The 25155-nt window shown below is 42.4% G+C and overlaps 1 protein-coding gene and 1 long non-coding RNA gene across 27 annotated transcripts in view; one reads left to right on the forward strand and one right to left on the reverse strand.

The window, feature by feature from the left end:
- LOC144684561 (uncharacterized) overlaps window positions 1-21449 on the reverse strand; it is a 336148-nt gene extending 314699 nt beyond the window's left edge. For 7 of the 26 annotated variants that reach the window (XM_078548508.1, XM_078548505.1, XM_078548507.1 and 4 more), the window contains exon 1: window positions 21202-21445. In XM_078548508.1, coding sequence (XP_078404634.1) covers window positions 21202-21265 — 64 coding nt within the window. In that variant the 5' untranslated portion in view covers window positions 21266-21445. Of the gene's footprint in view, window positions 1-21201 lie in introns of all 26 variants that reach the window. The other 19 variants (XM_078548497.1, XM_078548493.1, XM_078548499.1 and 16 more) reach the window with 7 other exon arrangements.
- LOC144684563 (uncharacterized) lies at window positions 20781-22392 on the forward strand. The gene is made up of 3 exons (XR_013577528.1): window positions 20781-20891; window positions 21880-21915; window positions 22325-22392. It is a non-coding gene; the product is annotated as an uncharacterized LOC144684563 (long non-coding RNA).
- Window positions 22393-25155: the final 2763 nt, after the last annotated feature.

The raw sequence follows: 25155 nt of genomic DNA on the forward strand, positions 1-25155 counted from the left end.
TAGATTTGGCAGTACCACCCTTTTTCTTTGTGGGGACATGTCTACACTGTGCCCGCAGAATCTCGCCTTTGAATGCCTCCCACTGATTTGACACAGCTTTTCCTTCCAATGGCTCATAGAGTCATAGAGGTGTACAGCACAGAAAAAGGCCCTTCGTCCCATCGAGTCTGCCCTGGTCAAGCAAGTACTAATCCCATTTTCGAGCACTAAGCCCATAGCCTTGCATGCTATGGCATCGCAAGTGCACATCCAAATACTTCTTAAGTGTTATGAGGGATTCTGCCTCTACCACCATTTTAAGCAATGAATTCCAGATTCCCACCACCCTCTGGGTGAAAAAATTCTTCCTCACATCCCCTCTAAACTCCCTGCCCCTTACCTTAAATCTATGCCTCCTAGTTATTGATCCCTCTGCCAAGGGGAAACATTCCTTCCTGTCTATCCTATCTATGCCCCTCATAATTTTATACAGCTCAATCATGTTCCCCCTCAATCTCCTCTGCTCCGGGGAAAATAACCCCAGTCTATCCAATCTCTCCTCATAACTAAAACTGTCCAGCCCAGGCAACATCCTGGTAAATCTTCTCTGTACTCTCTCTAGTGCAATCACATCCTTCCTATAATGCGGATTCCAGAACTACACGCAATAGTCTAGCTGTGGCCTAGCCAACGTTTTATACAGGTCTAGCATAACCTCCCTGCTCTTATATTCTATGCCTCGGCTTATAAAGGCAAGTATGCCATATGCCTTCTTAACCACCATATCTACCTGTCCCGCTGCCTTAAGGGACCGGTGGACATGCACACCAAGGTCCCTCTGATCCTCGGTACTTCCCAGGGCCCTACCATTCATCGTGTATTCCCGTGCCTTGTTTGTCCTGCCCAAGTGCATCGCCTCACACTTATCCAGATTAAATTCCATTTGCCACTGATCAGCCCATCTGACCAGCCCATCTATATCCTCCTGTAATCTAAGGCTATCCTCCTCACTACTTACCACCCCACCAATTTTTGTGTCATCTGCGAACTCACTGATCAACCCTCCTACATTCAAGTCTACATCATTTATATATACCACAAACAGCAAGGGACCCAACACCGATCCCTATGGAACCCCACTGGACACTGGCTCCAGTCACAAAAACACCCCTCGACCAATACCCTCTGCTTCCTGCCACTCAGCCAATTCTGGATCCAGTTTGCCAAATTGCCTTGGATTCCATGGGCTCTTACCTTTGTTATCAGTCTCCAATGCGGGACCTTATCAAAAGCCTTGCTGAAGTCCAAGTAGACGATGTCAAATGCATTGCCCTCATCTACACACCCGGTCACCTCTTCGAAAAATTTAATCAAATTGGTCAGACATGACCTCCGCTTAACAAAACCATGCTGACTGTCCTTGATTAATCCCTGCCTTTCCAAGTGTGGATTAATTCCGTCCCTCAGAATTGCTTCCAATAGTTTCCCCACCACTGAGGTTAGACTGACTGGCCTGTAGTTCCCTGGTTTATCCCTTCCTCTCTTCTTGAATAACGGTACCACATTAGCTGTCCTCCAGTCCTCTGGCACCTCTCCTGTGGCCAGAGAGGTATTGAAAATTATTTCTAGCGCACCTGCTATCTCCTCCCTTGCCTCATTCAACAGCCTGGGATACATTTCATCCGGGCCTGGAGATTTATCTACTTTTAAGCCTGCCAGATCACTTAGAGCCTCCTCCCTTTCTTTGCTAATTTCTTTAATTATATCACAGTCCTCCTGCCTGATTTCCATACCCACATCGTCCCTCTCACTGAGTACTCAAAGTATCCATTTAGAACCCTACCTACATCTTCCGGCTGCACACACAAATTACCACTATTGTCCTTAATGGGCCCTACTCTTTCCCTAGTTATCCTCTTACTCTTAATGTACTTGTAAAATAACTTTGGATTTTCCTTTATTTGACCTGCCAATGTTTTCTCATGCCCCCTTTTTGCTCTCCTAATTTAATTTTTAAGTTCCCCCCCTACACATTCTATACTCCCCTAGGGCTTCCGCTGTTTTGAGCCCTCGGTATCTGCCATAAGCATTCCCTTTTCTCTTTATCCAATCCTGTATATCCCTCGACATCCAGGGTTCCCTGGATTTGTTGGTCCCATGCTTTATCTTTACTAGAATATGTTGGCCCTGTACTCTCCCTATTTCCTTCTTGAATGAGTCCCGCTGCTCTGACACAGGTTTACCTATAAGTAGCTGCTCCCAGTCCATTCTGGCCAAAGCATATCTGATCTTATTAAAATCGGCCTTCCCCAATTTAGAACTCTGATTTCTGGCCCATCTTTGTCCTTTTCCATAACAACCTTGAATTTAATGGAGTTATGATCACTATCTGCAAAATGCTCCCCCACTGATACTTCTACCATTTGCCCAGCTTCATTCCCTAAAACTGAGTCCAGGACCACCCCCGCTCTTGTAGGACCTTCTACGTATTGGCTTGAAAAGCTCTCCTGGAAGTATTTTAAGAATTCCGCTCCCTCTCAACCTATCACACTATGACTAACCCAGTTAATGTTGGGGAAGTTGAAATCCCCCACTATTACTACCCTATTATTTTTACACTTCTCTGAAATTTGCCTACATATCTGCTCTTCTATTTCTCTCTGACTCTTTGGGGGCCTATAGTACACTCCCAGCAATGTGATTGCTCCTTTTTTGTTTTTAAGTTCTACCTGTATGGCTTCATTTGAGGAACCTTCTGAGATGTCATCCCTTCTTACTGCTGTAATTGATTCCTTGATCAATATTGCGATACCCCCTCCTCTTTTACCTCCTTCCCTGTCTCGCCTGAAGACCCTATATCCTGGAATATTGAGCTGCCAACCCTGCCCCTCTCTCAACCATGTCTCTGTGACATCAATTACATCATACTTCCATGTATTAATTTGTGCCCTCAACTCATCTGCCTTATTCATCAGACTCCTTGCATTAAAATAAATAACATCCAATCTTACCAAGCTCCCTTGTGCCTTAACTGACCTGTAATTTCTATGCCTTCCAGACTCACTTGCTCTCTCTAATTTTGGCTGTGCATCTCCCCCTGCTGAACCTCCTCTCAGTATGCCATCCCCCTGCCAAGTTAGTTTAAACCTTTCCCAACAGCATTAGCAAAGCTCCCCGCAAGGATGTTGGTCCCATTCTGGTTCAGGTGCAACCCATCCTCCTTGGACAGGTTCCACCGCCCCCAGAAATGGCCACAATGTCCCAGAAATCTAAAGCCCTCCTTCCTGCACCATCTCTCCAGAGATGCATTCATCTGGACTGACCTCCTATTTCTATACTCACTAGCGCGTGACACCGGACGTAATCCAGAGATTACTACCTTTGAGGTCCTGTTTTTTAATCTGTTTCCTAGCTCTAAGTTCTACTTGCAGGACCTCATCCCTCTTTCTACCTATGCTGTTGGTGCCAATATGTACCATGATCTCTGTCTGTTGCCCTGCCCCCTTTAGAATGCCCAAATGCCCTGCAGCCGTTCAGTGACATCCTTGACCCTGGCACCAGGGAGGCAACATATCATCCTGGAGTCACGTCTAAGGCCACAGAAACGCCTGTCTGTTCCGCTTCCTATCGAGTCTCCTACCACTATTGCTCTTCTCCTCTTTTTCCTCCCACCCTGTGCAGCTGAGCCACTCACAGTGCCATGAGCGTGGCTGCACTCCCCAGAGAAACCGTCACTCTCGCCACTTTCCAACACAGAAAAACGTTTCTCAAGTGAGATTCACCCTGGGGATTTCCTGACTACCTGCCTGGCATCTTTCTTCTGACTGATGGTCACCCATTCCCTCTCTGCCTAAACTTCCGTGAGCTGTGGGGTGACCACGTCTAAAAACGTGCAATCTACAAAACTCTCAGCCTTGCAGATGCACCTCCGAAACTTGGAGCTGAAGTACCTGCAGTTGGTGGCACTTCCTGCACACTTGGTCAGTCAGAGCGCAAAGAGCGTCTAGGACTTCCCACATGTTGCAGGTGGTACATAACAGGGGACTGAGCTGCCCTGCCATGCCTCTAGTTGAAAAGAAAACCCTTACTTTAAGTTAAATAGAGTAAAAAAGTTAAATTATTTATGTACTTTAAGTAAAAACTAGAACCCTTACCTTTCCTTAGTTTAATCTATTTCAAACTGGGGAAAAACACACCCACTACTCACCAATCAGCTCTCACCTTTGTTGTGACATCACTTTTTGAAGCTTCCCTGCACACGCGCTGGTTCTGATCTCTCCGCCGCTCTCTCGTGATGTCACTCTTGTTATTTTCAACAAGAACTGACTGCAGGACATTCTTCCCAGACTGCTTCCCGCGATGCTGACTGCAGTCCACTCTCGCCAGCTCACCTGTCAGCTTTATAAAATTTGTCTTCCCCCAATTTAGAACTTTTACCCCTGTTCTATCTTTGTCCTTTTCCAAAATGATGCTAAATCTACCTATATTCTGATCACTATCTCCAAAATGGTCCTCCACTGCTACTTCATCCACTTGCCCAGCTTCATTTCCTAAGACTAAATCTAGAATTGCACCCTCTCTCATTGGGCTTGTTACGTGCTGGCTAAAAAATTCTCTTGAATGCAGTTCAAGAATTTTGCACCCTCTGTGCCCTTCACATTGTTCATATCCCAATTGCTATTAGGGTAGTTGAAGTCCCCAACTTATTGTTTTTGCATTCAGAAATCTGTCTACATATTTGCTCTTCTATCTCCCTTCTACTATTTGGGGGTCTATAATGCACTCCTAGCAGTGTGGCTGCCCCTTTTTTATTTCGGAGCTCAACCCATATAACCTCATTTGATACTTCATTTAGTATATCATCCCTCCTCACAGCTGTAATTGATTCTTTAACCAATAATGCTACACCCCCACCTTTTTTAACCCATCCCTGTCATGCCTGAAAACTTTATATCCAGGATGTTGAGCTGCCATTTTTGCCCCTCCTTCGGCCAAGTTTCCATTATAGCAATGATATCATGCTGCCATGTTTTTTTTAGTCATTCACGGGATGTAGGCTTTGTTGGCTGGGCCAGCATTTATTGCCCTTCCCTCATTGCCCTTGAGAAGTTGGTGGTGAGCTGCCTTCTTGGACTGCTGCAGTCCATGGTGTAGGTACACCCTCAGTGCTGTTAGGAAAGAAATTCCAGGATTTTGACCCAGCAACAGTGAAGGAATGGCGATATATTTCCAAGTCAGGATGGTGAGTGACTTGGAGGGGAATTTCCAGGTAGTGGTGTTCCCATGTGTTTCCTGCCCTTATCCTTATAGATGGTAGTGGTCGTGGGTTTGGAAGGTGCTGTCGAAGGAGCCTTGGTGAGTACCTACAGTGCATCTTGTAGATGGTACACATTGCTGCTACTGTGCATCAGTGGTGGAGCGAGTGAATGTTTCTGGGTGTGGTGCCGATCAAGCGGGCTGCTTTGTTTTGGACGGTGTCAAGCTTCTTGAGTGTTGTGGGAGCTTCTCTCATCCAGGTAAGTGGGAAGTATTCCATCACACTCATGACTTGTGCCTTGTAGATGGTGGATAGGCTTTGGGTAGTTAGGAGGTGAGTTACTTGTCACAGGATTCCTAGCCACTGACCTGTGTGTATCTGTGCACTCAGTTCATCTGCTTTATTTATTATGCTCCTTGCATTTACATATATATCTTTTAGCACTGCCAAATTCCTGTGCTGTACATGTTTTAACCTGTGCAGCTTCTGTCTTTCAAAGCTATTCATTAATTCTCCATCTCTCGTTCCATGCTCTGAACTTGCCCTCAGGTTCCCATCCCCCTGCCAACCTCGTTTAAACCCACCCTAACAGCACTAGCAAGTCTCCCTGTGAAGATATTCATCCCAGTCCTGTTCAGGTGTAGAACATCTGGCTTGTCCAGGTCCCAGCTTTCCCAGAACTGGTCCCAATGCCTCAGAAATCCAATGCCCTCCCTCCTACACCAGCTTTCCAATTCTCCGATTTCCATACTCATTTGCACATGGAACTGGGAGTAATCCTGAGATTACTGCTTTTGAGGTCCTGCGTTTCAATCTCCTTTCTAGCTCCCTAAAATCTGATTTCAGGACCTCATCCCCTTTCCTACCTAAGTCATTGGTACCAACGTGGACCACAACCTCCGACTGATCACCCTCCCCCAGAAGAATGTCCTGCAGCCGCTCCGTGACATCCTTGACCCCTGGCACCAGGGGGACAACATATCATGCTGGAGTCACATCCACGGCCACAGAAATAGCTGTCTGTTCCCCAAACTAATAAATCCCCTATTACTACTGCTCTTCCCCTCTTCTTTCTCCCATCCTGTACGGCAGAGCTGCCTGTGGTGCTACAAACTTGTCTCTGACTGCATTCCCATGAGGAACCAACACCCTCACTGGTATCCAAAACGGAAAACTGATTAGTGAGCGGATCCCCAGAGGACTCCTGCACTACCTGCCTAATTTTCTTGGACTGCCTTGAGATAACCAATTCCCTTTCTGCCTCCAGGCTCCTTAGTTGTGGCGTGACCACCTCTCTTAACATGCTATCCACATGGCTCTCAGCCTCGCAAATGCGCCATAGAGACTCCAGCTGCTGCTCGAGCTCTGAAACCCGGAGCTGTAGGTTCTGCAGCTGGTGACACTTACTACACATGTGGTCATCTAGGACACTGGTAGTGTCCACAAGTTCCCACATATTACAAGACACGCATTCCACATGACAGAGTTGTCCTGCCATGGCTTCAATTCACTTCCCTTGCGTTACCTTTATTTTACTTTGGTTTACTTATGCAACTTTATTTTACCTGGGCTCAACTTAACTTTCTTTCCCTATTGCTGGTGTTTCTTACTTAAACGTAAATAGCCCCTTCTTTTAAAAAGAATGTGTTTTTCTAATTCTCAGCTATTTGATGACACTCCCGAACAGCAGTTTTTTTTACTAACCAATGAACTTCTGTTTCTCCTATGACGTTAGGTGCTAGGTACTGCTGACTGCCTGGCTCAGGGTCCTCCTCTCGCACTCTCCTTTAGGTGCTGCTGACTGCCTGTCCCGGGGTCCTTTTCTCACACTCTTCTCTAGGTGCTGCTGACTGCCAGTCCCAGGGTCCTCCTCTTGCACTCTCCTCACTTATGGAATGTGGGGGTCGCTGGCTAGGCCAGCATTTATTGCTCATCCCTAATTGCCCTTGAGAAGGTGCTGGTGAGCTGCCTTATTGAACTGCTGCAGTCCCTGTGGTGTAGGTACACCCACAGTGCTGTTAGGAAGGAAGTTCTGGGCTTTTGACCCAGCAACATTAAGAAAATATAATTTGCATTTGTGTTTGAAGAAACAAATTATGGATGCAGCAGGTACTGAAATTAACATTTAAAATGATTAAAATGAAACCAAAATATTGCAGATGATGGAAATCCAAAATAAAAACAGGAAGTGCTGGAAATACTCAGCAGGTCTGGCAACATCTATGGAGAGAGAAACAGAGTTAACATTACAAGTCGAATATGGATTCTGAAGAAGAGTTATATTCGACTTGAAATGTTAACTCTGTTTCTCCACAGATGCTGCCAGACCTGCTGAGTATTTCCAGCACTTCCTGTTTTTATTTAAAATGATTAGACTGACACTGCTTTATGAACACAGAGATGATAATGCGATGAGATAGGACTAGTTAATGACCTCATAATGAAGAAACCTTTAGATAGCAGCGATCATAATATGATTGAATTTGACATTCAGTTTGAGGGAGAGAAGAGTGGTTCTAAGACTGGTATTTTAAACTTAAATAAGGACAATTATGAGGGCATGGAAGTAGAGCTAGCTAAAGTGAACTGGCAAATTAGGTTAAGGGATAGGCCAATGGAGATGCAGTGGCAGACATTTAAAGGGATATTTCAGAATGCACAGAATAGATACATTCCAACGAAAATGAAAAATTCCATGGGGAGGACCCACCATCTGTGATTAACCAAAAAAGTTAAAGATAGTATCAAACTTAAAGCAAAAGCATATAATTATGCAAGAATGGGTGGCAGGTCAGAAGATTGGACAGAATATAAAAAACAGCAAAGAATGAGTAAAAGATTAATAAGTAGGGAAAAATTAGAGTATGAAAGGGAGCTAGCTAGAAATATAAAGACAGATAGTAAGAGTGTCTATAGATATTTAAAAAAATAAGAGTTAACAAATTGAGCATTGGTCCTATAGAAAGTGAGTCTGGGGAACTAATAATGGAAAATAAAGAGATGGCAGATTAATTGAACAGGTATTTTGCATTGGATTTCATTATAGATGATACAAGTAACTTCCCAGAAATAACTGCAAATCAGGAAATGGAAGGGAGGGAGGAACTCAAGAAAATTACAATCAACAGGGAAGTGCTACTGAGCAAATTGTTGGAGCTGTGGGCTGACAAGTTCCCGGGCCCTGATGGACTTCATCCTAGTGTCTTCAAAGAAGTGGCTAGTGAGATAGTTGATGCGTTGGTTTTAGTTTTCCAAAATTCGCTAGATTCGGGGAAGGTTCCATTAGATTGGAAAATAGTGAATGTAACTCCATTATTCAAAAAGGGAGGAAGACAGAAAGCAGGAAACTAAAGGTCAGTTAGCTTAACATCAGGTGGGGAAAATGTTAGAAGCTACTATTAGAGATATTATATCAGGGCACCCAGGTAAATTGAAGGTAATCAGGGAGATTCAAGATGGTTTTGAGAGAGAGAAACCATGTTTAACCAATTTATTGGAGTTCTTTGAAGAAGTAACATGTGCTGTGAATAAAGAGGAACTGGTGGATGTACTGTACTTAGATTTCCAGAAGGCATTTGATAAAGCACCACATCAAAGGCTATTGCGGAAAATAAAAGCTCATAGTGTAGCGGGTAACATATTGGCATGGATAGAAGATTGGCTAGTTAACAGGAAGCAGAGAGTAGGCACAAATGAGTCATTTTCTGGTTGGCAAGATGTAACAAGTGGTGTGCCATAGGGATCTTTTTGCAATTTTTATAAATGGCTTGGATGAGGGGACCAAAGGTATGGCTGCTAAATTTGCTGATGACACAAGGATAGATAGAAAAGTAAATTGTGAAGAGGACATAAGGAGGCTACAAAGGGATATAGATAGGTTGAGTGAGTGGGCAAAGTCTGGCAAATGGAGTATAATGCGGGAAAATGTGAAATTATCCATTTTGGCAGGAAGAATAAAAATGAAGCACATTATCTAAATAGTGAGAGATTGCAGAACTCTGAGATGCAGAGGGATCTAGGTGTCCTGGTGTATGAACCACAAAAGGTTAATATGCAGGTACAGCAAGTAATCAGGAAAGCTAATAGAATGTTGTTGTCTTTTGTGAAGGGAATTGAATACAAAGGTGGAGAGGTTTTGCTCCAGTTTTACAGAGCATTGGTGAGACCACATCTGTAGTACTGTGTACAGTATTGGTCTCCTTATTTAAGGAAGGATGTAAATGCATTGGAAGCAGTTCAGAGAGGTTTACTAGACTAATAACCTGGAATGGGAGCATTGTCTTATGAGGAAAGGTTGGACAGGCTAGGGTTGTATCCTTTGGAGTTTATAAGAATAAGAGGTGACTTGATTGAAAGATATAAGATCCTGAGGGGTCTTGACAGTGTGGATATGGAAAGGATGTTTCCTTTTATGGAAGAATCTAGAACTCGGTGTCACTATTTAAAAATAAGGGGTCGCCAATTTAAGACAGAGATTAGGAGAATTTTTTTTTCTCTGAGGGTTGTGAGCCTTTGGAACTCTCTTCCTGAAAAGCTGGTGGAAGCAGAGTCTTTGAATGTTTTTAAGGCAGAGCTAGATAGATTCTTGATAAAGCAAGGGGTGAAAGGTTATCAGGGGTAGATGGGAATGTGGAGTTGAGGACCCAATAAGATCAGCCATGATCTTATTGAATTGTGGAACAGGCTCAAGGGGCCAAGTGGCCTACTCCTGCTCCTAATTCGTATGTTCGCATGTATGTATGTTGAGGCCTAGACCGGCCTGCCCACCCTTGCCCCAGTTGAGGCCCTTAAGTGGCCGATTATTGACCACTAAGACCATAAGACCATAACACAAAGGAGCAGAAGTAGACCATTCGGCCCATCGAGTCCGCTTCGCTATTCAATGAGATCATGGCTGATCTGATAATCCTCAACGCTACTTTCCTGCCTTTTCCCCATAACCCTTGATTCCCTTACTGATTAAAAATGTCTATCTCATCCTTGAATATACGTAATGACCCAGCCTCTACAGCCCTCTGTGGTAAGGAATTCCAAATATTCACCACCCTTTGAGAGAAGAAATTCCTCCTCATCTCTGTCTTAAACGGGTGACTCCTTACTCTGAGATTATGCCCTCTGGACCTAAACTCTCCCACAAGGGGAAACAACCTCTCAGCATCTACCCTGTCAAGCCCCCTAAGAATCTTATATATTTCAATAAGGTTGCCTCTCATTCTTCTAAACTCCAATGAGTACAGGCCCAACCTACTCATCCTCTCCTCGTAAGAAAATCCTCCATACCCAGGATCAACCTAGTGAACCTTCTCTGGACTGCCTCCAATATCAGTATATCTTTCCTTAGATAAGGGAACCAAAATTGTTTACAGTATTTTAGGTATGGTTTAACTAGTGCCTTGTTTAGTTTTAGCAAGACTTCCCTTTTTTTATACTCCATTTCCTTTGAAATAAAGGCCACCATTCCGTTTGCCTTCCCTATTGCCCGCTGAACTTGTATGCCACCCTTTTATGATTTCATGCACAAGGACCCCCAAATCCCTCTGTGCTGCAGCTTTCTGCAATCTTTCTCCATTTAAGTAATATTCAGCTCCCCTATTCTTCCTGCCAAAGTGCATCATCTCACATTATATTCTGTCTGCCAAGTTTTTGCCCACTCACTTAACCTGTCTATATCCCTCTGTAGACTCCTTGTGTCATCCTCACCACTTGCCTTCCCACCTATTTTTGTCTCATCTGCAAGCTTGGCGATAGTTCATTCACTTCCCTCGTCTAAGTCATTAATATATATTGTAAATAATTGAGGACCGATTTTTCTCTGTCTTGTCATATTGTCCCTCCCTGCTCGCCATGTCTCTCGATGCCAACAGGGCCATCCTGAAAATTCCCCCCTTATCCCATCTCTGTCTTCTAGTAGTTAGCCAATCCTCTACCATGCTAATATACTACCCCCAACACCATGGGCTCTTATCTTATTAAGTAGCCTTATGTGCGGTACCTTATTGAATGCCTTTTGGAAATCCAAATATATTACGTCTACTGGTTGCCCTTTATCTATCCTGCTTATTACCTCCTCAAAGAATTCTAATAAATTTGTCAGGCATGATTTCCCCATCATGAAGCCATGCTGACTGCTTGATTTTATTATGCGTTTCTAAATGCTCTGCTATTACACCCTTTATAATCGACTCTAACATTTTCTCAATGACGGATGTTAAGCTCACTGACCTATAGTTACCTGTTTTTTTGTCTCCCTCCCTTTTTGAATAAGGGTGTTACATTGGCAGCTTTCCAATCCTCTGGGACTTTTCCAGAATCTAAGGATTCTTGGAAGATTACTACTAGTACATCTACTATCTCTGTAGCTACTTCTTTTAATATCCCAGGATGCATCCCATCAGGTCCAGGGGACTTATCGGCCTTTAGCTCCATTGGTTTCCCTAGTACATTTTCTCTAATGTTATTGCATTTATTTCTTCCACCATCCCCTCCCATGCCCCCGCCACCCCACCCACCCACCCCCAACCTCCATTTTGCCTCTTGATTATTTATTGATCATTTTTGGAATGCTGTTAGTGCCTTCTACCGTGAAGACTGATGCGAGATATTTATTCAACTCCTCTGCCATTTCCTCGTTCCCTATTATTATTCCTCTAGCCTCATTCTCTAAGAGGCCTATGTTCACTTTGGCCTCGCTCTTCCTTTTTATGTATTTAAAGAAGCTCTTACTGCCCATTTTTATATTACTTGCTAGTTTATCTTCAAAGTTTATTTTCTACCTCTTTATTTTTTTAAAATCATCTTTTGTTGGCTTTTAAAACTTTCCCAATCCTCTGGCTTACCACTAACCTTTGCCACACTGTATGTTTTTTCTTTCAATTTGATACTATCCTTAACTTCCTTGGTTAACCATGGTTGGTTCATCCCCTTCCTAGAATCCTTCTTCTGTACTGGGATATATCTTTGTTGAGTCATGAACTATTTTCTTAAATATCTGCCATTGTTCATCAACTGTCTTTTCTGCTAAACTCCTTTCCCAGTCCACTCCAGCCAACCCTGCCCTCATTCCTTCGTAATTACTCTTATTTAAGTTTAGCACAGTTGTTTCTGATCCACATTTCTCACTCTCAAACTGAATGCTAAATTCTACCATGTTATGGTCACTGTTTCCTAGGGGATCTTTTACACTAGGATCATTTATTAAACCTGCCTCACTACACATTACCAGACGCAAAATAGCCTGATCCCTGGTTGGATCCACAGCATATAGTTCTAGGAAACTATCCCAAATACACTCTATGCATTCTTGCTCATGACTACCCCTGCCGATTTGATTTTGGCAATCTATTTGAAGATTAAAGTCACCCATGATTAATGTACTGCCTTTTTTACATACCCTCATTATTTCCTGATTTATTCTCTGTCTTACAGTACAGCTACTGTTAGGGGGCCTGTAGACTACTCCCACCAGTGCCTTCTTCACCTTGTTATTTCTTACTTCCACCCATATGGATTCTACATTTTCAGATCCAAGATGATTTCTTGCTGTCGTACTTTTTCCATCTCATACTGACAAAGCTACCCCACCACCCTTTCCCTCCTGCTTGTCCTTTTGAAAAGTCACATACCCCTGAATATTTAGTTCCCAGCTTTGATCTCCTCATAATCATGTGTCTGTAATGGCTATAAGATCATACCCATTCATCTCTATTTGTGCCGTTAATTCATTTATTTTGTACCGAATACTATGCGCATTTAAGCAAAGAGCCATTAATTTTGCCTTTTTACCATTTTTCCCCATGTTGACCCCATTTGCTGCTTTTTTTTATGTTTGTACACTCTGCCCTTCCTGTCACGCCCTAGGTATCATTATCTAAATAGCTGTCCCGCAATGCTGCCATAACATTTTGCTTTGTAAGCCTATGTATCCCCTCTCCAGAACCCTCCCCCTCACTGTATTTAGTTTGAAGCCCTCTCTACAGCTCCACTCATTCAATTCGCCAGGACACTAGTCCCAGCACGGTTCAAATGAAACCCATCCCACTGGAACAGCTCCCTTCTACCCCAGTACTGGTGCCAGTGCTCCATTAACTGAAATCCATTCCTCCCACACCAATCTTTGAGCTATTTAACTCCTTGGGGAAAATTTTCTTCCCATTGGGGGGGTTGATCGGTGCCCCCGATTGGTTGGGCGCTGCCATTTTACGTGGGCGGGCCAATTAAGGCCCACTGACTATGATGCATGCCCGGATGTGCCAAGCACTCCCTGTGCAGGTTGGGGGGTTTTGCCTGAGTGCGCTCAAAGTGTGCACAAAGGTGCCTCAGGGAGATTCCTTTCACTTATAAAACATTGGATAAAGGTAAAAAAAAAAATTTAAGGACGTGTCCCCTCATGTGAAACTGTCACATGAACTGGGACATTTCCATAAATTTTATGAAAAATTTTTCCAACACTTTAAAAACATTTGTGAAACCTCATCCCGCCTGTGGATGAGGTTCCATGAAAAATGCAAAGGCCGCCTGGGCTCTTTGCCTGCCGCCAACCTTAAGGTTGGACGGGCAGCGCAGCTAATTGCTTTATTAGCTTTTTAAATGGCCTTAATAGGCCTTTGACAGTCGGCTGCGCACCCACCGAGCTGAAAATCTAAATGACGCGCGGTGATGTTGGGATGCACGCCCGATGTTGCCGCATGTCATTTTATGCCTCGGTGAGTGGGGGCAGGGCCCGCTCACCGAGCCAAAGATTCTACCCCTTGACTTTATTTACCCTATGCCAGTTTGCCTGTGGCTCAGGTAGTAATCCCAAGATTATTACCTTGGAGGTTCTTCTTTTTAAGTTAGCTCCTAACTGTTCAAATTATTTCAGCAGAACCTCCTTTCTCATCCTACAATGACCTTAATGGACGTTTCCTGTCCTGCCCCAATTTTCAGGCTGGGAAGAGGAGATCAGGCGCAGTGGGGAGAGCCTGAAAAGTAACCGTGTTCAGGCCTCAGGTGGGAAAGGTGGAGGGGAGCTACCTCCATTAGAAGCCTCCTTTTAACATCAGGCCCTCCCACCCCCAAACAAAAGGATCGGTCCCTGCAGATCCTTTCTCCTGCCCCTGGCCCCTCCACCAACACCCCCACCCAGGTCTCTGCCCACCCTCCTGGGGCTCTCCTTCCCAGCCTGCCCTGAGATCCCCAAAACTTACCTGGTCCTGGACTCCCAGGACTTAGCTCTGGGGACTGCTTGTAGTCCAATTCCTGGCCACTACAGCTTGTGGCACTGCAGAGAGTAGAGTGCTGCTATGCAATCTGATTGACTGGCAGCTCTCTGAGGCAGGACTTCCACCCAAGTGAGGGGCGGAAGTCCCGTCTCTGGCCAATTAACGCTTGTTGGAGTGTTAATGGCTGCGGGGCAGGAGACATCGGTGGGGAGGTGTTCTCTGTCGACTCCTTGGATGGAGAGGGAAGGAAAACCCCACCATCCTAAAAGTCCTGGCCCTAGTGTTGTTTGTCTCTCCAATTTTTTTGTGAACCTTGCTTTTTCTCTATAATGTTATTTCCTGGTCCCTATCCCCTTGCCATATTAATTTGAAAACTCCCCAACAGCACTCATGATCAACCCTGTAATGACATTCATCTAAGCTGTCTTTAACTGCAACCCACCTGATCCCGTACAGGTCCCATCTCCCCCAGTCTCAATGTACAATGAATATTAAGCCCTCCCTCCTGCACCAGCGCTCCAGCCATACAGTCATCTGTTCTATCCTTCTATTTCTATACTTACTAGCAGGTGCCTCAGGGAGTATTTTGGAGATTATTACCTGCATTGAGTGCAGGCAGATAGAATCACCCCTACTGTGTGAGAGGGAGATGCACCATGGGAGATGTTCTATTCAGATATCTCCTTTAGAACTACAAAATCCATACTGCACCACAATAAACCAGCTTACATGAAAACCAAGAGGAACGAAAGGGCGAGCTCTAGCATCTGTATGTGATGGGGAGGAAATTATGTTGTCGGACCTGTAAGTTTAATCCTACTGATGTGGAACTACAATACCCAGAGAATGATATGATAAGGAAGACAGAAAATGTCATATTTCCAATGGCCACAGTCAAGGGAAGGGGGTTGCTTCAATGCACAAAATCTAATTGGGGCACAGTGTTTGCATCCAAAAGCTCTCTATTGTTGCCCCAGCTGGATGGGACTGCTTTTGACTGATTTCATTCCTATCTGTCCAGTTGTAGCCAGAGAATCATGTGCAATGGCTTCTCTTTCCACTCCCACGCTTTTAGCTTTAGAATTCTCCAATGATCTTCCCTTGGTCCTCTCCAAATTGCAATGGAACTGCCATCATCTCATTGCCTTTATGTCCTTTCACATTTTGAACAGGCAGACTTCCTTTCGCTGCTGGAACCAGTGACCAACCAAAGCACTGTGCCAGCTGGTCACTTGAAAGTCAAAAATCAACACCTGAGTAACTGCACAGTGCAATTCCCGCATACTACAACAATGCAGAACATGACCAGCGTCCCTTAAAAGAAATTGGAGAAAAATATTGTCCATTACACTCAGCCTAACTCAAAAAGCTCATTGCTGATCTTGTGAAAAGACGCCCAGAATGATTTCAGGAATGTAGATTTCCTCAATTACAACATCAGTTTCAATTTGTTGCCATCTAGAGGGGATTTGTGACATCAAGCAGCCAATCAGGTTGAAGAATTCTGACTTAACAGCAAAGCAGGAATTAAAAAGCAAAGAACATAAATCACATTTATATATAAATCATATCTAAATCATTGTACTGAAAGTGAAATAAAGATTGTGACCTACACATGGGGTTAAAGGAGAAGCATACATTTAGGAACAAAACATTTTATTTCACAAAAATAATCTTTTGACTAAAAATATGCAAAGTGGGAATATTCTTCTGAGGAAATGAGATTCCACGCTAATAAACTGTATCTTCAGTGCCAGAGAGGTTGTTCATTGGTAATTATAACTTAGTACTGTACACTGTTAAAAACTCAGTTACTCCTGCTCAACAAGGTTTGACATGCTCATTGTTCTTTGCAGCAAGAATATTTTGTAAATAGTTGAGATTCAAACAAATCAGTGATCTCTGTCAATTCCACCTAGGAAGGGTGCAAAGTACACCCCCTGTGGAGGAGTAGCGTGTCACTGACAGCAACTTCTGGGTTTCTGCGTTTAACTGCACTTGGGTAGACAGCAAAATCATTTTTACACAGTAATGACTGAATGCTAACAGTTCTGGCACCATTACTACCCCAAATCCTGAGCCAATAGCTTTTCCTGCAATATCAAAAGATAAATAAAAATGTCATGATAGAACTACTTATCTGTATTTTGCACTAAATGCATATTTATTTTTTTATAATTAATTACCGGTGTAAGCAGTCTTTAAATAGTTATCTGTTCAAATAAATTTATATAAAAAGTTTATTTCCAAATGCACATTTTGCTACACTGGTGACAGCTCTCCTAAATAAAAAAGGCACTTGACTTGGGCCTGATTATTGGGTATTCAGTAGAGACAATGCAGAGCATTGAATTAATGGTCAAGCTGCAAGTTACTTACTTATTCCCACCTCACCCACCCACCCCTGCCCTTGCTCCCCCCTTATCCTGTGAGCCTGACCCTTCCTTTTAAGTCAGAACCACTGGTTCAGCTTGACAGATGGGCTGCCTGATTTCCTGTCCCAAATCAGCCCATCCTGATTGGTGAGCTGTTGGCACTGGAAATTCACAGGCAGTTTGCTAATCACATTTCAATGAACCAAAAATGGTTTGGGTCAAGCTGGCAATATCAGGGGCTCCCCATCAATCCACCCAGCTTGGAATACACTACATATAAAAAGTGCCCTCAGCAACATTAATCTTTTGAAAATGATTTTGCCTTTTATACTGCCATAATAAAACAAACATCTGCAAAGCCATTTTTACAATCTTGCCCAATAAACAGTGAGCTGGGTGCAAGTCACACATTTACAGAATTGTGTGGAATGTTCATTATGGCTGGATCAAAACCTTAAATGCCTTCCTTAACAGCACTGTGGGTGTACCTACACCATGTGGGCTACAGTGGTTCAAGAAGTTGGCTCACCACCACCTTCTCAAGGTCAATTAAGGATGGGCAACAAATGCTGGTTTGGCCAGCCATGCTCACATCCCATGAACAAATATTTTTAAAAATTGAAAGTCCTTCGTGATTGGAATGTCGGAAATAATACCCTGATATGCTATTCATGCCTTAATCTCATTACGATTTGCTCTGAAACTAGACGAATTTACAGAAATCTGCACAAAGCACAAATTTAGCAATTCGACTGTGTGAGACATAAGCCCACATCTTCTGATCAGTATTGGAACTGTTTTGTCTGACGTTGATCAGACCGAAAACTACCCACTTACCTGGATACGTTTTAAAAAGCCAGACTTCCGATCCACGCTGGAGAATGAATTCCCCCAGTGCAGAAATCCACACAGACAGCAGTGAAGCGAATCAGTATAGAGGCCACATCCCCTTTTTGTGGCATTAGCTGCTCTGAGGTAAGTTTTAATGTCCAATGTGAGTGTTAATGAATGGGTGATGGCCAAATGAGTGAATGGGGTGGGTGGTGAGGTAAGTGGGTAGGGTGGCAGGTGAATAGGGTGGGAGGTAGGTAAGATCAAGGTTAGTTGGGTCAGGTTGGGAGGTAGTTGGGCATTCAGGGGGTAGTCCGGGGCTCGAGGGGGCATCGGGAGGGTCAGTGTGAGTGATTGAGGGGGTCAGTTGTGTAGTAACCCAGGAGTTAGATTAGGATTTTTCTGTCTAACATCTATTGGGTAACTATCCAGTCAAGTACGTCCTAACCATCCAGTCTCTAACTCTAGATCAGAGATGGAGACTGTTTCGGAAGGTCCCGGGAGCAGGGGAATTGCCCACTGGAAATTCAAACTTCCCGAGTAATTCCCACGGACTCAACGGATCGGGATATCCGAGGGGTCCCCACACATCTTAGGTCTGGACCATAACATGTAGCATTTGCTGAACCGTGTTAGCTCAAAGGCAATCTTACTTGAGCATCTCTTTTGGGACAGGGTCGTCAAAATTTCTCCAAAAGAGCCACAGAGCGGTGCTATTTCTCGCTTTCTGCTACGTTAAGATCCTTGTGTGTCAACGAAACTGCGTTCATTGCTTCTCTTTGTTTAGCCCACTCAGTCTGTTCTGTGTATTGTATATGTAACACCGTATCCTGCTCTATCCTTAGCATTGCTTGTTGCGATTAAATCCTGCCTGCATTGCAGCTCCAGGACGCGTTTATAAGTCTCATTTTAAGCTTAACGCTGTATGTCGTTGGGATAGTTCAGCCGGGATGAGATGTTGCAATGGCTTTAGTAATGCCAGAGCAGAGATCGATGCTTGCAAGTATAGGTGACAGATTAAATTTCCAACAAAAGTTAACCATGATCGTGGAGCTTTATCAGTATCGTTTGGGATAAAGGACTCAGTATTAAACAAAAGTATTAAACAACCACCACTTCGTTTTTTTTTTCTGGATGTCCCATTTACTGTTTACATTCCGTTTTCAATACCAGTTTTCTGCTGTTTTACAAGAATTTGTTGTTTGAATTACTGTATAGTCACATGGATCGAATCCAAATCATTAAGTAGAGGACTAGAAAGATTGGCTCTGTAACGAGAATTGTGCCTTTATCGTCTGGTGGAAGTAGTAAAATGACTCGTATTGATCCGGCGCTTTTTTTATGGCTTTGTAAGATAATCTGAACCAAACAAATCGCTCTAATGAAGGATCTGAACAGAAGTATCTACCTATCTCTCTCCTGCCTGACCTGCTGGGTTTCCGGCATTTTTTCAAGTCGTAGAAAATTTTGAACATATAGTAGGAATCTGCCTTTTGTACCTATTCCGATCCAATCCAGAAATAAAATCAGAAATGCTATGCTGAAGACGAAAACAGCAGGCATTTTGGAAAGAATTGTATTCTTTAGTTCCAATGAAAAGTGGATATACCATTTTGTTACATATTTTTAGCCTTTTTCAAATGCTGATTTAGGTGCTACGTATTTGTTTTATTTCAGTTTTGGGGCATTTACACTCATATAGTTTCTGGTAAAATCTGATGTGAATATTTCTACTTGAACATCAAAATGTGAATTTTGACAAAGGACTGGCTACCGTTTTAATGCGATTAAACACTCAAAGAATACAGGTGAGATAAATTAAATATTAGGTGTCAAAGCTGGAAATCTGGAATAAACCTAGAAAATGTTTGAAATGCTAAGCAGGCCAGTCCAGAAAGGAAAAAAAAACTGAAAGTTCTGACTATGCCACCCCAGTCCAAGTTTTTTGAAGAAGCGGGGAGAACTAATGTCGGTTTACGCCCAACTAGTCGGATCAATCAGGATAATACTTTTAAAATAAGTTATTTAATGCCTAACCAGGCCTGAAGATTACTGTTGGTGAGAATAGCAGAAGAATACTCAACGTGTATCCGAAATTCTTCGAGTGTATCCAAAATAAATCCATTTTTATTTTAGATAGATTAGAGCCCATTCTAAAAAGGGCACAAAGGAATGTGGGAACAGAAACTCAAGGGTTTGTTGCCTGGTATCACCAATAGGAATTTCTGGGCTGCAAACATTTCCTAATATGACTTCAAACTATATGGACCAGTAATCCCTTTCTAAAGGTATGGCGCGGGGTTACATGTTTTCAGAATAAGGTTAATAATAATTGTCATGTTGGGAATAAATGGTTTATCCAATACTTATAAATTCTTTCAAAAGTTTGAGAAAGTGTCAGCAGGTGGATAAATCATTAGTTGGCTGCTTTCAAGTGACTGATACGTTTCTCCGGCAGGTTCCAGCTCCTGTGTAGGAGCGAACTAAATTGAAGCTCTCATTGGCAGGACACTGCAATACAGTAGAGAACTCAAACAGAAACTAAATGCCAGAAAACTTTGGGTTATGCACAGCACAGCAATGCTTGGGCGAGGAGTAGTCAGAACTTCATCAAGCCCTGATTTCAAAGCTCGGAGATTTTTGGTGAGATTTTCTTGTTTTGCCAATTTATGAATTATGAAATGAAAATGCCGCCCTTCTCTCTCTGAATACAGTCGTACACTCAGATTACAGAAACCCCACTATAAATATGAACAGTCAGCTCCAAATCGCAACTCAATTATTGTTCACAAGTATTACTACAGAAATATATGGGAGGGGAGGGGAAGGAGGCGAGCGTAAGCGTAACAGCTTTCAGAATACGCTCATCTGGAGTGAGGTTCTTTTTTGTTTTTAAAATGATATATTTTACTTTACATTACTGAATTATAAAATCAACTCGCTAGTTATATAGATTTTCAGTCCGACTCACTCTTGGGTCATAAATCTCATTCCTAATAGTCCGTGATGCCGAACAAATCTGGCAAGAAGGCGCGCGCAAACACCCATATAGCCGGGGGGTGGGGTGGAAGACATACCCACCCAAACTACATACAGAGAATATATAACATAAAGGAACAACCTGACAAGAGAAAGGGAAGGGCAGGCACGAAAAAGAATTACACGGAGAAGGAGTCACGGGCAACTAAGGAATCAGGAGGTCACACACACTTGCTAATTCAACGTCTGTGAGTTGCAACCGCACGAAAAGTTTGTAATACTGATTTCTATCGCCAAATCCGTTTTGAACAAAAACGATTGATCTGCAGTGAAAAGATGTGTTTGATTAGAGAGAATTTGAGCGGTTTTCTCAGAGAAGCGAATAATAAAAATGTCGAAATTTAAAAAAAATCAGTCTCATGTTCAAAACCCAACCAATATCTCCTGAAGCTGAAGCCTGTGCTACATTCAAAGTAAGCAATATTATTCCTTAATATTTTAGTGTCAATGAAGGACAAATCGCCACCAGCAACATTTTATGTAGTTAGTAAGTGATAGTGCAATTGCTATGAGCACTCACCTCCTTGCAGAGACGTTTTGATGAGGATTAAGAGCAGATATCCCTGTAAGAGCGACATAGCCATCTTGTCGGCCACTCCACAAAATAGTAACTCACTCCAAGTCCAGCCGCTTTTATTCACTTGACCCTAATTGCCACTTGTAAGAGACGGATGTGGACAATACGTAATTAGTGAGGGACCCGACTCCGTCCTAGTAGCCAGTTGACTTTTCTCCGCGGTTGCTTTTTTTTTCTGGCCAGTCCTGCCAACATTGCAGAGCTCTTGCCAGAACCTCGGCAATTGCGTCTGTTTTCTCTGCCAAGTCGTTTGCGTGCGCTCTGAGACTTTTATTAGAGAAAAAAAAGGACAGCAAGTCAGCCAGATAAGGCTGTTCGCATAATGCAGGCAGTATGGGTCACAACATGTGAAGAGAGATAAGCTAATTTGCAGCTTGAGTATTAATTCAACTGTCTGCATTGTCTATACCCGACAAACAGGCCCAATTCAGGTACCGTTTTTGAAGAGATCTGTCACCACTGTAACAAAATGTCTGTTTGGAAAGAAACTTTTAATACCAATTTATTTGGATGGATAATTATGTAGGCACTGCTTACACTGATAACTGCTTATAGCGATAAATATGCATTCAGCACAAATGCAGATAGGTAGTTCTATAGTGACAATTTTTATATACACAGATATACGCTGGGATACACACAGATGGATTATATATGGTATGAAGAAAACGACAAATTCTGGAAATCTGCAAAAATAAAATGGATATGCATAACAGGTTCCACGCATCAGAAAAAGATCACGGGTTTAAGTTATAATCTATGGGTTGAAATCATTAGACAGTTGTATACATAGGGATATATATAGAGAGAGAGGTATATATCACATATATGCAGACGTCGCGATCCAGACAGCTTTGAATAGATAACTAGATGTAGTGGCACATACACATCGCTCGCTTTGATATATACCATCATTTAAGCTGGTCTGCAGACATAGATATATAATTATATACACACAGACAATTGTGTTGATAAACGTCGACAGAAATAAAGGTACAACGAACCAAGGGCAAAGGTAATGTAACGAAATTAAAATAAACCAAAGAAAAAAATGAATATTTTTCAGGTGAAGTATGCATGGCAGCTGTACAAGCCGACAGTTCCTGCATGATGTCAGTCAAACGTCTCGAGGACCGCACGGTTTGCAGACTTTTGATTAGTTCTGATGCTAATGTCAGATATGTCCTTCTCAATTTAACAACATTTTAGTTACTTTGTTGGCTCATTCTGTACCATATGCCTAGCTCACTGCAAGTGAGACATTTTATTATTTATTTTAAATAAAATAATGTGTTTTCTTAATCAGACGGAGCATGTGGGTTCGGACTGTATGGATCCGCTTTTGTATGTTACTAGTATTGCAGGTTTTCTGGCACGTGCATTTTCATTTTTCGTACATCATAGGAAGGTTCCTCATTAAATACCAGTGAGAGAAATCTCACTTTGCAGACATAAAATGTCCCAGTGACCACTGTTCCAGGATTTTCTGGAGTGGGGCATCTCACTGCATCGCTGTTTGTTAGTTTCTTTATCTTCACCTTTCGGCTCAAAATATTTTGCACCGCAAATTGCTAGACGTGTGCGTTGATACAAGAAGATAGCCCTCAAAAGAACAATGAGGATATCTGATGTGGAAATGGCAAAACTCATACTGGTGCATTGGGGGTCCCTTATCAATTTGAGGTCAATACATCTTGTTGGTAGTGGGAACTTTAATGTGCACTTGCCTTTGGAGCATGCCTTGCCAAGACTTGATACCTAAAAAAGAAAGTCCCGTTCTTCAGTATTGTCATCAATTATCTTGATGAGAAAAGTTGAGTACATATATTTACTGCAGTGTTACAGCCCAGTTGTCTATGTTGAAGATGTATAGTGCCATAAAATTGTGGAAATTGCAGCAAAAAAGGTGCCCATTCAGCCTGCTGTGCCTTTGCCAGTGTTAATCCCTCACTAGGAGCTATCAAATTTAATCCAATTTTCCTTCTTATTTTCCATTTATTTTGCAAATATTTACGCAAATACCTCATGATTTAACTTCTGCAGCCACTTCTAAAATATTTCATACCTTAATAATCCCTTGCATGTAAAAAGTCCTTCTGACCCAGCCCTTAATGCTTCTGGTAATATTCCTGAATTTATGCCTCTTCTTACTAAGCTGTTGAAATAACTTTTCACCATTGACACCCTCGCTGCCCTTCAAAAATATTTGAACACTTCATGAGCCCTCTCTTGACCTATTCTGCATGAGTGAATACCATTCTGATTTTTAAAAGTTCCTCATAGCTTTATCCTTTGTGCCTGATATCATTCTAGTGAAATCATATTTTACATTTTTCATGGCATTAATGTTCTCGGTTGCATATAGTACTCTAGTTGTAAACCAACTAATGTTTTACATAGCTTCATCATCACCTCTTTGCTTTTATGTCTAATATCCCTGTATGTAAAATCCAGAAAGGCAATTTCTCTTTCATGGTCACTTCCACCTACAATCAGCTGCTTATCTTTCTGCTGCATTTCATGATAATTTCATTGTTCAAGTTATGATTCCATGATTTCCCCCAAATCAATTACTTCATATTTATCTATATTGAACTACATTTCCCACACACCTAGCCACTCCCCTAACCTGTCAATCTTTATCTTAATGCTTCTTTCATAGACTTTACTTATGACTTAATCTTCTTAGTTATCCTTGGAACGCATACCTTTGAAGCAATACCTTTAGTCCTGTTTGGAATATTTTAGTCTTATAATTTCCCCTTGCAAGACTGCTGTTTTACCTCCCAATGTTTCTATTCTACCTGGATCATTTTTGTCCCTCGGAAATGTTATCTTTTGCAGTCTAGATATTTTTATGATTGTGTCTTTGTTTTGTTTATACATATCGTAACATTCTGATCACTTGCCCCTAAATAATCTACATTCAGGTCATGCAGTGTGCTGGTTTGTTGCCTAATATTATGTATGACAGAGCAGACCTTTGCTTACTTCAGTTAGTAAGTGTTCTGAATTATTTCTTCTTCAAGTACACTTTAGATATGTGAATATTTAATAAACTTGAAAAAAAACTGTTAGCTGCACTTGGAAATTATATTTTTAGTAATCAGAGATATGAGTTAAAAAACTGAATTATTTTCTGAGAAATATACATTTCTGTAGGCTATCTAGCCTGCTGGTATCCCAGAGAATAGTCATTACATATTATGTGGCTTTGACATGTTGAGCTTATGCAAAACTTGCTGATATATAATGAACACCTCCACCTACAGGTTCCTCTCCAAGTCATGCATCATCCTGACTTGGAACTATATTGTCATTCTTTAACTATTGCTGGGTCAACAGCCTGGAGCTCCCTTCCTAACAGCACTGTGAGTATAGCTACACCACAAGGACTGCAGTGGTTCGAGAAGCTCACAACACTACAGCTCACAACCACCTTCTCAAGGGCTATTTGGGATGGGCTACAAGTGCTGGCCCAACCAGCGACACTCAAATGTCATGAAATGTTCTAGAAAAAAGGAAAAATGTTCTAGCTATTTAAGACTGAGTTGACATTTAATCGGATGAATTGCTGCTGTGCACATCAGAAAAATGTTCCTTTTTTATCCTTATTTGGATATCCTTTCAAGAAATGGGAATTGTCCTCTCTGGCATGCTAAAGGACCCTCCTGAATTCAGAAATGTCCAGGCTGCAATGCAGAAAATAGCTGAAAGAGTGAATTCACTATTTACCACCCAGAGGAGTTGAAAGCAGACAAATTCAAAAAAGTGGGAAATTAGAAATGAGTTTCGATTCATGGGGCACTGGCACTAGTACTGGGGAAAGTGGAGCTGTACTGTTGGGCTGGAACCAGTGTACTAGTGAGTTGTATTAACTAGAACAGTAGGGAGGCC

The sequence above is a fragment of the Cetorhinus maximus genome, chromosome 9, assembly GCF_964194155.1.
Source record: "Cetorhinus maximus chromosome 9, sCetMax3.hap1.1, whole genome shotgun sequence".
NCBI classification, from domain to species: Eukaryota; Metazoa; Chordata; class Chondrichthyes; order Lamniformes; family Cetorhinidae; genus Cetorhinus; species Cetorhinus maximus.